Here is a 16,486-nt window from a genome sequence, read left to right as displayed (position 1 = left end):
CATCCCTTCTCCTCCAATTCCTTCCCTCCAGGTTTCCCCATGCATCCCTCTAAATCTTTGCAACATTGGCGTGGTTTTAATCCACGGCCAAACTCCAGCAGGATGAGATGCAACAGGCCAGCAGCCATTTTTCCAGCTCTGGTTCTTTTCATTTTTGTTTTTCCCAGTTCGCTCCTTCCCTCTTTCCTTCTGCTCCAGAAGTCCTCCACTTAAGGCAGAAACATGGCAAAGCCCACTCCCCCCCCCTTTTTTCCTGCAGCCTCTGCCGAACACGGACTAAAGAAACTTTCTCCGGTCTCCAGTTACTGCCCCTCCCTCCCTTGGAGGGAGGGTCCCCATTGGCCAAAGGGGAGCCAGGGACCACCTCTCCGCTTCGTGCCAATCGGGTCTTGCATGTCGCAGGCATCCTGTATCATAAGCCTAGCCTCCCTTTCGCTCTGCGTGCTTTTGAGAACAGCTCTGGGCAGCCTGGAGCATCCAGAGCTGAACCCAGCCATCCATCATGGAGCGAGCGAGCCTCCTGCTCAGCCTCCTCTTCCTGGGGGAGCAGCTGAGACCCAACCTGGCTTGCCAGCTGCCTTCCGAATGGAGACCCCTCAGCGAAGGGTGCAGAGCAGAACTGGCGGCCACCATCGTCTACGCCAAAGTTTTGGCCTTGCACCAGGATCCCTACAGCATGTACAACTACTTGCCCTGGCAGTCGGAGGCTTCGGACGGGGGCCTCTTCTACTCCGCCGAGATCGAGATGCTCTGTGACCAGGCATGGGGGAGCATGCTGGAGGTGCCGGCAGGGTCTCGGATGAACCTCACCGGGTTGGGCTATTTCTCCTGCCACTCCCACACGGTCATGCAAGATTACGCCTACTTCTTCTTCCTCAGGTGAGTCACCTCGGCTACTCTTCAGAGAGGCAACCAGGCCTGGAGGAATTAAAATCCATGGCATGGATTTTGTGCCCAGGTCGTGTGCACAGAACATCTGTGGAGATTCTCCCTCGTCCAGGTCCTGGTTGACCAAAAGGTCCTTTTGGAAAGACAACTGGCTGCCCAGTTGTCTGTCTGAAAAACACCTTTGTGTTGTGTTTGTGCAGGTTCCACGCGGCTTGCTAGTTGCTCGACTGCATCCCTGTTGCTCTAGGAAAACGTCTCTTTGGCTTAAGGGCTTTTTTGGGGGACGTTCAGGATGGGGAGAAACCCCCCCCACAAACATAATATGAGGAATGGGCAGTTTTGCCCTCTGTGTCTTATTTCCAGACTTCAGGACCTGGAGTTCGGTTTTGAGTCCCTAGAACTGTAAGGAGAAACATCCGAACAAGGAGGACAATTCACCAGTGGAACAGAAGTTGCCTTCAGAAGTTGTGATGGGCTCCAACACTGGAGGTTTTTAAGAAGAGACTGGAGAGTGGTCTGTCTGAAATGGTAGAGGGTCTCCCGCTTGAGCAAGGGAGATTGGACTAGAAGACCTCCAAGGTCCCTTCCAACTCTGCTATTCTGTTAGGCTGTTTTCCTTCCTTCCTTCCTTCCTTCCTTCCTTCCTTCCTTCCTTCCTTCCTTGTCCATCGCTGGAGGTTTTTAAGAAGAGAATGTACAGGGTCTCCTGCTTGAGGTGGTGGTTACACTAGAAGACCTTCAAGGTCCCTTGAAACTTTGTTGTTCTGTATTCCTTTCTTCCTTCCTTCCTTCCTTCCTTCCTTCCTTCCTTCCTTCCTTCCTTCCATCCATCCATCCATCCTTCCTTCCATCCTTCCTTCCATCTTTCCATCCATCCATCCATCTTTCCATCCATCCATCCATCTTTCCTTCCTTCCTTCCTTCCTTCCTTCCTTCCTTCCTTCCTTCCATCCATCCATCCTTCCTTCCATCCTTCCTTCCATCTTTCCATCCATCCATCTTTCCATCCATCCATCCATCCATCCATCTTTCCTTCCTTCCTTCCTTCCTTCCTTCCTTCCTTCCTTCCTTCCTTCCTGGTCAGACCACTGCCTACTGAGGCTTGACTTCCGGAGGCCAAACCCCCACCGTAGGGAGGAGGAACCGACCAGGTGGTTCCGCCCCAGGCGACTTATGGACCCGTTGAGGTTCCAGACGGAGCTTGGGGTTATTCCTGATACTCTCGCCCACAGTTCGGCGGAGACTCTGGCCGCCGCTTGGTATTCGGCGGCGTCGGAGTCTCTTGACCGGATTGCGCCACTACGGCCCCTCCGGGTCAGTGGATCCCGGAGGCCTCCTTGGTTTACCGAGGAGCTCCGGGAGAAGAAACGCCGGAGGAGATGCCTAGAGCACCTGTGGAGGTCCGATAAGTCCGAGTCGAACCGAGCACTTTTAACTATCTGCACCAAGGACTATGTCCGAGCACTAAGAACTGCAAAAAGATCATACATCTCTGCCTTGGTTGCGTCCGCCGAGTCACGCCCAGCCGCCCTGTTTAGGATAACCCGCTCCCTCCTTAATAGGAGGGATGCGGGAGACCCCTTGCAGGGTAGAGCTGAGGACTATGCTCAATTCTTGGCGGACAAAGTAGCTCGGCTTCGATCGGACTTGGACTCCACCGCAGTAGATCCAGCCGAGACACAGGAGGACCACTTGCCACACCATCTCTGGGTTGAGTTCCAGGATGTTGCCTCTGGGGATGTGGACAAGGCCATTCGAGCTGTAAGTGCCTCCACTTGTATTCTGGACCCGTGTCCCTCCTGGCTGGTTGCCAACAGCAGGGAGGTGACACATGGCTGGATCCAGGCGGTTGTGACCGCCTCCCTTCGGGAGGGGCACTTCCCCGCCGTACTTAAAACGGCGGTGGTGAGACCCCTCCTGAAGAAACCATCTTTAGATCCAGCCATTTTAAACAACTTCCGTCCTGTCTCCAACCTCCCCTTTATCGGGAAGGTTGTTGAGAAGGTGGTGGCCTTCCAGCTTCAACGGGCCTTGGAGGAAGCTAGTTATCTTGACCCCTTCCAGTCCGGCTTCAGACCTGGTTACAGCACAGAAACCGCTTTGGTCGCATTGACCGATGATCTCTGGAGGGCCAGAGATGGAGGCTATGCGTCCATCCTGGTTCTCCTTGACCTCTCAGCGGCTTTCGATACCATCGACCATGGTATCCTTCTGCGACGTCTGCGGGAGGTGGGAGTGGGAGGCACTGTTTTACGGTGGTTCTCCTCCTACCTCTCGGACAGGTCGCAGTCGGTGTTGGTCGGGGGGCAGAGATCGTCCCTGAGGCCCCTAACATGTGGGGTGCCGCAGGGTTCGGTCTTATCCCCCCTACTATTTAACATATACATGAAACCGCTGGGTGAGATCATTCGGAGGCACGGGATAAAATACCACCAATATGCGGACGATACGCAACTGTATCTGTCCGCCCCGTGCCAACTCAATGAAGCGGTGGACGTGATGAACCAGGGTCTGGAGGCCGTTAGGAACTGGATGAGTGCTAACAAACTGGTACTCAACCCGGACAAGACCGAGTGGCTGTTGTGCTTCCCTCCCAATAATTTGGCTAATACACCAACGCTTAGGCTGGGGGGTCAAATTTTATACCCCTCAGATAGGGTCCGCAACTTAGGAGTCCTCCTGGACCCACAGCTGACTTTTGACCACCAGCTGTCAGCTGTGACCAGGGGGGCATTTGCCCAGGTTCGCCTGGTCCGCCAGTTGCGGCCCTACCTAGACCGGGAGGCTCTCACAACAGTCACTCGAGCCCTTGTGATCTCTAGGCTGGAATACTGCAATGGGCTCTACATGGGGTTGCCCTTGAAGTGCATCCGGCGGCTACAGCTAGTCCAGAATGCAGCCGCGCGAGTGATAGTGGGCGCACCGCGGTTCGCCCACGTTACACCTGTCCTCCGCGAGCTGCACTGGCTACCTGTTGGTCTCCGGGTGCGCTTCAGGGTACTGATGACCATCTTTAAAGCACTCCATGGTAGTGGATCTGGGTACTTGAGAGACCGCCTTCTGCCGATTACCTCCCTAAATCGACCAATTAGATCGCACAGACTGGGCCTCCTCCGAATTCCATCTGCCAGTCAATGCCGACTGGCAACCACACGGAGGAGAGCCTTTTCTGTTGCAGCTCCGACCCTGTGGAACGACCTCCCCGTTGAGATCCGTACCCTCACCACTATCCAGACCTTCCGCGCAGCCCTCAAGATCTGGCTCTCCCAGCAGGCCTGGGGATAGGTTCCCAATTTACCCGCCCGAGTGTTTGATTGCTGAATGAAAGTTGTGTTTTTACTATGTTTTCTTTGTTCACATACTGTTCTGTTTTTGACACTGCACCCCCCTCCCTTGTGGTTGTAAGCCGCCCTGAGTCCCCTCAGGGAAAAGGGCGGCATATAAATCCCAATAAAACTCTAAAAAAAAACTCTAAAACTCTAAAACTTCCTTCCTTCCTTCCTTCCTTCCTTCCTTCCTTGTCCATCACTGGAGGTTTTTAAGAAGAGACTGGACAGCCACTTGTCTGAAACAATAGAGGATCTCCTGCTTAAGCAGCGGGCTGGACTGGAAGACCTCCAAGGTCCCTTCCAACTCTGTTGTTTTGTGTATCAATTAAAGGAGAATATTTATATCTCAGGGTTGAAATGAAGCGTCCTTGGTGCTCTCTGAGCTTGGTGGTTTTCTTGCAGGCGTTTCATGGCCCAACTGGGCAACCTCATCAGTGCTATGTTCTTGAATCTTCCCCAAAGCAAATAGACCTTTGGATGTCCCAAAAGTGCTTTTTTTCTCAAGAGGACTTTCTGGTTTTCCTTTGAAGACGCTTCGCTTCTCATCCAGGAAGCTTCTTCAGCTCTGGCCGGATGGTGGGGAAGGGAAAGATTTACCCTTCCATTCACCCAAAGAGACCTTTGGGTGTTACAAAGTTAAAGGGACGTCAGGCAGAAAGCAAAATCTTCCTGGCGTGCTCAGAAAGATATTTATGTAACTTAAAGGGAAAATTTAAAAATAGATAAATGCACAGAGGATGCACATTACCTGCCAGCAATATGAGGTGAAAAGGAGATTCATTCTACCAGCTCCGCTACCTGTCCTGCTCTCAGCTGGTGGGTTTTAACTTAGTTTAAAGGCTGCGATTCAGGTGATGAGAGCTTAAAACTCCCACTTGAACTATGAAACACACCCTCAGTTCTTTATTGGTGATTACATTTACATGCCAATTTCTATTTGAGTAACGAGTAAGGATTTCCCCCCACTGTTCTTATCGTTATGAACATTTGGGAAGTGTACTAGGCTGAACCCTCTGTCTGCATAAACAGAGGGAGAGAATCAAGATCCTGTGAAGTGTTAATACCACTTTATAATAGCAATAGCAATAGCAGTTAGACTTATATACCGCTTCATAGGGCTTTCAGCCCTCTCTAAGCGGTTTACAGAGTCAGGATATTCCCCCCAACAACAATCCGGGTCCTCATTTTACCCACCTCGGAAGGATGGAAGGCTGAGTCAACCCTGAGCCGGTGAGATTTGAACAGCCGAACTGCAGAACTGCAGTCAGCTGAAGTAGCCTGCAGTGCTGCATTTAACCACTGCGTCACCTCGGCTGATTATGCCTTGGGTAAGGCCACACTTGGAATACGGCATTCAGTTTTGGTCACCACGATGTAGAAAAGATGTGGAGACTCTAGAAAGAGTGCAGAGAAGAGCAAGAAAGAGGATTAGGGGACTGGAGGTTAAAACATATGAACAACGGTTGCAGGAACTGGGTAGGTCCAGTTTAATAGAAAGAAGGACTAGGGGAGACATGATAGCAGTCTTCCAATATCTCAGGGGCTGCCCCAAAGAAGAGGGAGTCAAGCTATTCTCCAAAGCACTTGAGGGAAGGACAAGGAGCAAAATGGGTGGAAACTAATCAAGGAGAGAAGAAACTTAGAACTAAGGAGAAACTTCCTGACAGTGAGAACAATTAATCAGTGGAACAACTTCCCTCCAGAAGTTGTGAATGCCCCAAAACTGGAAGTTTTCAAGAAGAGATTGGACAACCATTTGTCTGAAATGGTATAGGGTTTCCTGCCTGAGCAGAGGGTTGGACTAGAAGACCTTCAAGGTCCCTTCCAAATCTGTTATTCTATTCTAATTTATGACTATTGATAACTTGTCTTTTTGAAAAGCTAAGCATTGTGAGTTCGATCCTAGATAGAGGAAAGTGTAGGGTCTACTGCTTGGGCGGGGGGTTGGACTAGATGACCTGCAAGGTCCCTTCCAACTCTGTTAATCTGTTACCTTTTACTATCGCCTTTCAGTTTCTAAACTTCCCTCCTGTTATTTCATTATTTTAATTTGTGTAAGTATGCACACACACACAAACACACACTATTATTTCCCTCTTATTTCCACTTTTCTTAGTTATTCTTGACCAGCTGAACTCGGCAAGTGCTGAGACCTGAGGAAGGTACCAAACCTCAACTCATAAAATAAGTTGGAAGGGACCTTGGAGGTCTTCTAGTCCAACCCCCTGCTCCAGTATATGATTCTGGACAAAAGAATATCCAATCTCTTCTTAAAAGCCTCCCATGACCTTGGAGTTATCCTTCAACCGAACTCATACAAGCTGCAATCATGTACTTCCCCCCTTTTTTTAACAACCGTAGTATAGAAGTGTTTTGCCACTGCGAATACATCTGTCCGAATATTATTTCCCCCCCAGTGTAATCTGCAACACCGTTAAGCCTCGCTCCTTCCTCTTTTTTTCACAGAATGGATGAGAATTACAACCTCCTTCCGCATGGGGTAAATTTCCAGGATGCGATATTTCCGGATACGCAGGAAAACAGGCGGATATTTTCCAGCCTTTTCCAATTTTCCAACTGCAGCCAAGGCCTCCATGCCGTCACGTTCTCCAGCGATTGGGAGGTCCAAGAGGACAGCCGGGTAAGGCGATCTGGGTTTATGTCTTTCCCAGTTAACCGAAAAGAAGATTGTTGGGGATGCAAGTTCCTTTTCAGCTGGATGAGATTCTCCGTCCTCCAAGTCCCAAAGCTGCACCAGAAGGCAGGACAAGAAGCAATGGGTGGAAACTAATCACGGAGAGAAGCAACTTAGAACTAAGGAGAAATTTCCTGCCAGTTAGAACAGTTAATCAGTGGAACAGAAGTTGCCTCCAGAAGTTGTGAATGCTCCAACACTGGAAGTTTTTAAGAAGAGGTTGGATATCCATTTGTCTGAAGTGGTGTAGGGTTTCCTGCCTAGGAAGGGGGTTGGTCTAGAAGACCTCCAAGGTCCCTTCCAACTCTGTCATTCTATTCTAATTTATGACTATTTATAACTTGTCTTTTTGATAAGCTAAGCATATTATTGCCAGCTCCTTTAGCTATTTTTAAACATTTAAACAACAACAAAAAAACAGTACTATCCAAACAGATTAATTCATTATTAAATCATACCACCAAAGCAAACAGCAGTCATAACACCGAATTCCCTTCTTGAGATGTGAAATGAACACACATCACCCCAAATACATCACATATTCATTTAATCATGTCATAATAATGTATCAAACTCTGCAGGAAAATAAGGGTCCCTTCTTGTAAAAAAAACAATACCACGACAGTGTGGAATTCGTGCCATAAATATCTCATGGTTTCTTTGTTTTTTAATTAAGAGAGTGGGAAATCTTTTTCAAAAATGGATAAATTGCACCTGTCTCAAATCTAGAACTTTGAACTTCCGTTTCACTATTTCTGAGATGGCTTAATGTAGAATAGAATGACAGAGTTGGAAGGGACCTTGGAAGTCTTCTAGTCTGCTTTAGGCAGGAAACCCTACACCACTTCAGACAAATGAATATCTAATATTTTCTTAAAAACATCCAGTGTTGGAGCATTCACAACTTCTGGAGGCCAGTTGTTCCACTGATTAATTGTTCTAACTGTCAGGAAATTTCTCCTTAGTTCTAAGTTGCTTCTCTCCTTGATTAGTTTCCACCCAATGCTTCTTGTTCTACCCTCAGGTGCCTTGGAGAATAGTTTGACTCCCTCTTCTTTGTGGCAACCCCTGAGATATCGGAAAGCTGCTATCATGTCTCCCCTAGTCCCTTTTTCCCCATTAAACTAGACACACCCAGTTCCTGCAACCGTTCTTCATATGTTTTGATATCTTTCGTCTGAATTCACTCCAAATTTCTCACTGTCTTTTTTGAACTGGGACAGTTCTTAATGAGACACACATTCTTCCCTTCTTTGGGCAGAAATATTTGCCCTGGCTTTGTAGAAGAATCACGGTATCCTCTATCTAAAGTTTCCTATTCTTGGCTACTCTGACAGAGCTGAAAGTTCTCCCAAGAGAGAATTCCGTGGGAAGGATTGAATTCCATCCCTGACCCTTCCTTAGGCTCACTTCAAGTCAAGGCCATTAACTATTCCAGCCACTTTTAAAGAGCAGTTGTCCAAAATCCAAGCGCTACAATTGGAAACCGAGAAGTAAAACATCTTATAGACTAAGAAACAGTTGTCCTGGGCCTCCTCCGGCCTTTTGCAACGGTTCTTAAGGGTCTATATTTAAAATAGACCTTTCTGCCACTTCTTTCCAAATCTTCTAGCAGGCTCCTTTTTCCTAAAATATCCAAACTTCGGTCGCACATCGCAGAAATGCCACAGGCCGTTTGCAAGCTTTCTGCTGGTTATTTCTTAAGACATTCTAAATCATTCATTCATGGTGGATTTGGCGATTCTGATTGGTGATTTATTCCTGTGTTTTAATTTGGAGTGCCTTTGGAATGGTACTGTTATTATTTTAAAAAAATTGGTTGCCATTCCAGTTACTTGGTGAGAATCAGAATCAGAATAGAACTGGAAGGGACCTTGAAGGTCCTCTAGTCCAACCCCCTGCTCAAGCAGAAGACCCAAAGCATTTCAAGTAAATGTCTGTCCAGACGCCTCTTAAAAACCTCCAGTGAGGGAGAAGGAAGGAAGGAAAACAGCATAACAGACTAACAGAGTTGGAAGGGACCTCGGAGGTCTTCTAGTCCAACCCCCTGCCTAGGCAGGAAACCCTATACCGTTTTAGACAGATGGCTATCCAACATCTTATTAAAGACTTCCAGTGTTGGGGCATTCACAACTTCTGGAGGCAACTTCTGTTCCACTGACTAATTGTTCTCACTGTCACAAAATTTCTCCTTAGTTCTATTTCTATTCTATTTCTATTTATTAAATTTATAGGCCGTCCAATCCCGAAGGACTATGGGCGGCTTACAGGAAATAAAATTTTAAGAGAAAGGTTAAAACAAACAGAAAAAAGCAGATTAAAAGAAACACATCATGCACCCTAGTTCTAAGTTGCTTCTCTCCTTGATTAGTTTCCACCCATTGCTTCTTGTCCTACCCTCAGGTGCCTTGGAGAATAGTTTGACTCCCTCTTCTTTGTGGCAACCCCTGAGATATTGGAAGGCTGCTATCCTGTCTCCCGCAGTCCTTTCCCCCCCTCTACATAAGTTCTTTTTGCAACCGTTCTTCATATATATTGCAAACACGTGGGTGCCCACATGTATTACATATATAGACAAATAGGTAAAATAATTTTGTGTTATGTTTTTAAAGTGGCTTTAGCCTGAGAATAAATGGGAACTATAACTATAAAAAGAGCTTCTTGATGCGGGTGAAGGAGGAGAGTGTAAATGTTGGCTTGAAACTCAACATTAAGAAAACTAAGATCTTTTAAACTAAGAGGTTGAAAAGCTTAATCTAGAATATTTTATAAAGATGCATTGTGATTGGATGATCTTAGGATGATTTAATGGAATATCATCATATAATCCTATTCTAGATTTTGAATATTATATCTAAAAGGACGTAAAAACAATTATAGTCAAATTAAGGTTGAGATATAATAATTGTGATATACACGAATATAGGTGAATTTAAAATGTGCGATTTGATATGAAAAGCAGGTGGTGACTATGGAAGAGATGCATGGGAATACTGTAACCAAGTAACACACTTTCAACAATTTGCAATGGAAGATGGGTTTTTTTATTTTTATTTTTATGTTTGTTTGTCCCTGTTCAAAAACAAATAAAAATTGTTTTAAAAAAAGAAAAAGAAAACTAAGATCATGGCATCCGGCCCTCTCAATTCTTGGCAAATAGAGAGGGGAGAAATGGAGGTAGTGACTGGTTTCATTTTCCTGGGCTCCAAGATCACCGCAGATGAGGACTACAGCTGAGAAATCAAAAGAGGCTTGCTCCTGGGGAGGAAAGCTATGGGAAATCTAGACAGCAGACTAAGAAGCAGAGACATCACCCTGCCAACACAAGCGCATCTATTCAAGGCTGTGGTTTTCCCAGTTGCAAAGGATGGCTGTGAAGGTTGGAGCATAAGGAAGGCTGAGGGCCAAAGAATGGAGGCCTTTGAACTCTGGTGCTGGAGAAGAAGACTCCTGCATTGAGTCCCTTGGACTGCAAGGCCATCCAACCGGTCAGTCCTAGAGGAGATCCACCCTGCCTGCTCTTTAGAAGGCCAGATCCTGAAGAGGAAACTCAAAGACTTTGGCCACCTAAGGAGAAGGAAGAAGGACTCCCTGGAGAAGAGCCTCATGCTGGGAACGATGGAGGGCAAAAGAAGAAGAAGGGGACGGCAGAGAAGGAGGTGGCTGGATGGAGTCACTGAAGCAGTTGGTGTGAGCTTAAATGGACTCCAGGGGATGGTAGAGAACAGGAAGGCCTGGAGGAACATTGTCCATGGGGTCGCGATGGGTCGGACACAACTTCGCAACTAACAACAACATAACATGATTAGATAGAGAATTCTGGCAGGGCAAATCCACCCACCTTAAAAGTTTCCAAGTTTAAGAAATGCTGCAATCAGGCATCACAAGTTGTCCAGTTCAAACGTTCAGCAAGTAGGACCTAAAATGGGTGTTTAGAAAGCTCACGGTTTACGTCGGTGGGATAACCGCCAGGCCAGCCTTCATTAACAGGGCATTTCATTCAATTACAAATCCCCCTCATTGTGTTTTCCACGCAGCCAGCCAGGGACTTCATTAAATGGCCATGAGATGAATCAACTTGGCAACGTGCAAATTTGATAAATAATGCAGTGCGTCAGTCAATGGTCTGTTTTTCTTCCATTAATTCCGTCCCTCTGCCTGTTTTCCTTCTCTGTTGGCAAACTTTGGGATATTCTTAAAGTCATCTGATCCGTCTTCCCTTATAAAAGAACGGTGTTGTTTTAGTTGGTCTAAAGATTTAGGGAGGATTAGTTGGGAAAAAACATTTCCTAGAATTTCTGCCAAGGTGGATTTTTTGGGGGGGAGAAGTCTGGGTACAATGCAAAATAGCAGGCTGTACAGTTCTGAAGAAACGGAAAAACAATGCACCTAACAATTTGCAACTACGGACGAGGTGGCTCAAAGGTTAAGACGCTGAGCTTGTTGATCAGAATGGTCGGCAGTTCGAATCCCTCAGAAATGGCTCCACATGCCACCTGTGGCACGCGTGCCAGAGGTCCCCCATCACAGCCCTAACCCGTTTCATTGAGAACGCAACAGATGTGTTCCTTTGGTGTCTTCTGAAGGAAAGCGTCGAAATGTACGGCAGATAAAGTTAGAAAAACAAGACATTCCTTACCCGGAAGAAATCTTTGGAAGTCTCCAGCTGTCGCCAAAGTAAACTAGTTTAGATAATTCTGCTCGCCTCATCAAGAAGACCAAACAATAATTATTCATGGAGTAAGAGCCAAAATAATTTTTAAAAAATGACATGTGCTACCAGAGAACCTCTGGAAGAAAAATCTTGCCTAGTTTACTCTTCCTAAAATTCGCCATCTAATTGAAAACACGTCCGTTCCAGGGGAGATTAAAAACATCTTCCTGTGATGTTAATTGCAAACTCCAGATGTTACTCCTGAGCAACTGTTTGCATGCCATCTATCAATTAATTGGAGGGAGGAGACACTCAGAAGATTCTGCAGTAGAGATTCTTTCTTGTGTTTACTTAGAAATAAATAGCAATAGCAATAGCAGTTAGACTTATATACCGCTTCATAGGGCTTTCAGCCCTCTCTAAGCGGTTTACAGAGTCAGCATATTGCCCCCAACAACAATCCGGGTCCTCATTTTACCCACCTCGGAAGGATGGAAGGCTGAGTCAACCCTGAGCCGGTGAGATTTGAACAGCCGAACTGCAGAACTGCAGTCAGCTGAAGTAGCCTGCAGTGCTGCATTTAACCACTGCGCCACCCATTCACTACTGCAAAGATTATTCGTGCACGCACATGATAAGCAACCTGGAATATGTGTGCGTGGCGGAAGGATGTCCCACAGAGTTCCGCAAAGAAATTGGTATTTTGTGAAGTTTAAAACCGATAGTACGAGAGTCCTACCACAATACACCTGTCGGTAAAGGAGACTATTTGTAGCTCAGGGTTGAAATGAGGGATCCTTGGTACTCTCTGAGCTTGGTGGTTTTCTTGCAGACGTTTCATGACCCAACTAGCTAACATCATCAGGGCTACAAGGGAATCCCTACCAGCACTGATGACGTTACCTAGTTGGGTAATGAAATGTCTGCAAGAAAACCACCAAGCTCAGAGCGCACCAAGGATAGACTTGCTCCTTCTTCTATAATTCCACTAAAGCAGATATCTGACATACACCTTGGAGTCTTCATAAGACACCCTGCCTCCAAAAAAAAGGTATTCTGAACATCCTTGATTGTCTGCGATGTTTCTTTCTAGCTCCATCTGCTCCTCCGGAGATAATTAAAATAGATGGGATTGCCAAGGTGGCGTCTCGTCACGGAGAATTCCTGCAGGCGCCAATGTTGTGTTTCAACAAGGCGTTTGAAGTGCTTCCCAAGCTCCTGTTTCGAACGGAAAGTTTGGGATGACAGCTTGCGTTAGAAACACCTTTGGGCTCTCTATTCTGCATCTCCTCCAGGGATCTTCGATTTGTACCCTGTCCCCCTCTCCCCTGGATCTCTAGAAAAGGGGTAGATCTAGAGTGAGTCAGTTCCATCTCCAAAAGATCAGCAAGATATCATATGGGGTGGATTTGGTGGCTAAAATCACAGCGCTTTCTGTTTTAAGCTGCCCCGGTGCAGATGATGAAGGAAGAGGAAGAGGAGGAGGAGAGAAATTAAGAGGAGGAGAGGAAGAAGGGAAAGGAGGAAGAGGAGAAACACTAAGGAGGAGAGGAAGAAAAGAAAAGGAGGAGGAAAACAGGAGAGGAGGAAGAAAAGAGGAGGAGGAGCAAAATTAAGGGAAGAAGAGAAAGCAATAGCAATAGCAGTTAGACTTATATACCGCTTCATAGGGCTTTCAGCCCTCTCTAAGCAGTTTACAGAGTCAGCATATCGCCCCCACAGTCTGGGTCCTCATTTTACCCACCTCGGAAGGATGGAAGGCTGAGTCAACCTTGAGCCAGTGAGATTTGAACTGCTGAACTGCAGATAACAGTCAGCTGAAGTGGCTGCAGTACTGCACTCTAACCACTGCGCCACCTCGGCTCATAGGAGGAAGAGAAACACTAAGGAGGAGAAGAAGAAAAGAAAAGAAGGAGGAAAACAGGAGAGGAGGAAGAAAAGAGGAGGAGGAGGAAAATTAGGAGGAAAAGAAGAAAAGAAAGGAGGAGGAGGAAAATAGGAGAGAAGGAAAAGGAGGAGCAAAATTAAGAGGAGAGGAAGAAGAGAGAAGAGTAGAAAAACTAAGAGGAGGAAGTTCCGTTCCATTCCTAATTTTCTTTTTGTTTTATCATGACTTGGTTGTTTTGCACATACGCTGAGAGCTTCTGTGCGGCGGACAAATCCCTTGCGTGTCCAGTCACACCTGGCCAATAAAGCAGAGAGTATATTATGTTGTAAAGTCTGCAGCCTGCCGAACCAGCGAGGCAGAGTTAAGTCCCACAGCAGCTGCTAGGAGCTCCAGTTAGCCTACGGAAGGGCTGGTGGGAGATGCCCTCCTTCTCCACTCCAGGGGTTGGCTGCTATTTTCTTGCAGTCCACGGATAATTACCCTCTTTAATCCTGTTGCGCCAAACACCCTGCCCAGGATCTCCTGGCCTGCTGGGCTGTTTCTGATCTTCACTGAGAAGAAAAGGGAGCGCGCCTAGATTTCATTCAGTCTCCACCGTTTTGCCTTTTAAAATCTGCAGTGGGCAAGCAGAAGACGATTGATTCCCAAGAAGAAGAAGAAAGAAAGAAAGAAGAAGAGGAAGAAAGAAGAAAGAAAGAAGAGGAAGAAGAAGAGGAAGAAAGAAGAAAGAAAGAAAGAAAGAAGAAGAGGAAGAAAGAAGAAAGAAAGAAAGAAAGAAGAAGAGGAAGAAAGAAGAAAGAAAGAAAGAAAGAAGAAGAGGAAGAAAGAAGAAAGAAAGAAGAGGAAGAAGAAGAGGAAGAAAGAAGAAAGAAAGAAAGAAGAGGAAGAAAGAAGAAAGAAAGAAAGAAAGAAAGAAGAAGAGGAAGAAAGAAGAAAGAAAGAAAGAAGAAGAGGAAGAAAGAAGAAAGAAAGAAGAGGAAGAGGAAGGAGGAGGAGAAGCAGAAGCAGAAACAGTAGTAGTAGTAGTAGTAGTAGTAGTAGTAGTTGTAGTAGTAGTAGTAGTTATCCACTCAGTCATATCCAACTCTTGGCGATTCTATTGGCCAGGTCTTTTCACATCTTCCAACCTTTCATAGGTTTCCGGTCCAATCCTAGCTTCAGCCAAACCCGGTTTTCATTTGACTCGCATGGTTTCCGAAACATTACGTAAGAGGAAAATCTTCCCCATTTAAAGGAACGCTTGTTTATTCTCTCAGTGGCCTGTTGGGTAACATCTCAGGAAAGAAAGAGGGATGCAAGAATCAAAACAGCAACAGGCATCACCTACATTACAGGTGTGTAGCCGAGGATGGGGGAAAAAAAAACCCTGGGATTCTGCTGGACTCACAATCCCAACTACCATACAACATCTGTTCGACTTTATTGCATTCTTGGCACTGTTTTCTTTGCCTTTTTAACCTGCTGAGAATTTGGAAAAACAAGCAAAGGAGCCAAAATCGGGACGCCAGGGGTTTGCTTCTACGGAGAACCAGCAGGAAAAGCCAATTATTTGGAGTGAGTTTTGGAAAAGTCTCCCCATGAAGCTCCGTCCAGGTTTGTTTTTTTTAAGAGATCCCATCTGCCTCTTCCATTAGCAACTGTCCCTGGATGCCAAGGTGGAACTGCCAAACCGCCTTTTAAACGTCAAAAGACAGAAAGCAGAATGAAACTCGGCTGCAGCCGATTGTATCTCCCTTCAGCCTCAGGGAAACAATGAGGTTCCAGACAAATTTGCAAGTCTTGTTTACCAAAATATAATATTCTAAAGATGGTGTGCCTTGTAAAGGTCCTTGTAAACCTCTCCAGATGTTCTATGAAAGGCCCGCAAGGAACAGAAAATGGGTCTTTGACACTGGAAAACAGCAAGATCCCCCCAATATTTCCTTTTAGGGGAACATGCCTGGCCGTGCAGTGCAGACAGAAGGAGGCAACTTCGGATCCTTTGAAAAGGTGTTGTTGCTCCGTTCTCTTGTAGAAAGGTAGCACGCACCCCTCTCCTAGAATTATGGAATATTTTAGGGAATATTTAAAAGGCGGAATGTTATATTTTCCCTAAAGGAGAAACGTGTTTCTAAAGACAGAAACTTGGAGTTTCGGCTCTCTTCCCCATTTTTTTAGAAAAAGTTTTTTATTTTTTATTCCCTTACATACCATTGTAAGTATATATTCACATAATTGTTATTCTTCTTTACACTTGTCATTCTTATACATTTGTTATTCCATTTAATAGGTTATAATATACAGTTTGGGTTGCTTTATTTACCATCCCTTCCACCTGTTGTAACACCACTTTATTTTCCCTTTCTTTTCTCCCTCCTTTCTCTACTTCCTTCCTTCCTCTTCTCCTTCCCTTTCCTTCTTCCCTTACCTCTCCCTTACTCCTCTCCTTCTCTTTCTACCCTCTCTCCTTCTCTCTCTCCCTTCCACCCTCCTCTCCTTACCTCTTTTTTCCTTCCCCCCTCTTCCTCTCCTCCTCTCTCCCTTTCTTTTTCAGTTGTTATAGGTGTCTCTTTCAAATAGTTTATGTTTCCTTGGGATGGTATTTCCGCATACCCGAATATACTTCAGTATCATTTCTTATTCCCTTCCCTTTGCTAATCTATCCTAACTATGTTCCCACCCTTTATATCTCTCTCTTGAATATATACTTGTATGTTTAGTACTTCCCTCAGAAGATATTTGGCCATCCTTGTCTACAAGACAAAAGATCTTCAACTCCAGGATGATGGGATTGTCCTTCAGGGCTCAGCTATCCAGCCAAAATAGGAACTGCATTGCACCAGCCATCAAGTTTCCTTCAAGCTTGACTCAGATAACCTACTCAATCAGCTATGACCCCTGCATCCTATCCTGTCCTGTCCTGTCCTGTCCTGCTTTCCATTCCATTCCATTGTGTTCCATTCCATCCCATTCATTCCATTCCATTCTATTCTTTTCTACATTCTATTTTTTCTTTTCCTATTTTCTATTATTTCCTATTTCTTTCCTTTCCT

The 16,486-nt window shown here is 45.8% G+C and overlaps 1 protein-coding gene across 1 annotated transcript in view; it reads left to right on the top strand.

Moving 5' to 3' along the window:
- The first annotated feature begins 419 nt into the window (after window positions 1-419).
- The window catches only part of CCDC3 (coiled-coil domain containing 3), a 29,376-nt gene continuing 13,309 nt past the window's right edge, over window positions 420-16,486 (top strand). The window contains exons 1-2 of the mRNA XM_032221594.1: window positions 420-879; window positions 6,684-6,858. Coding sequence (XP_032077485.1) covers window positions 503-879; window positions 6,684-6,858 — 552 coding nt within the window. The 5' untranslated portion in view covers window positions 420-502. The remainder of the gene's footprint in view (window positions 880-6,683; window positions 6,859-16,486) is intronic.

This window comes from Thamnophis elegans, chromosome 7 (genome assembly GCF_009769535.1).
Source record: "Thamnophis elegans isolate rThaEle1 chromosome 7, rThaEle1.pri, whole genome shotgun sequence".
NCBI lineage: Eukaryota > Metazoa > Chordata > Lepidosauria > Squamata > Colubridae > Thamnophis > Thamnophis elegans.
This window is presented reverse-complemented; position numbering and strand designations above follow the sequence as displayed.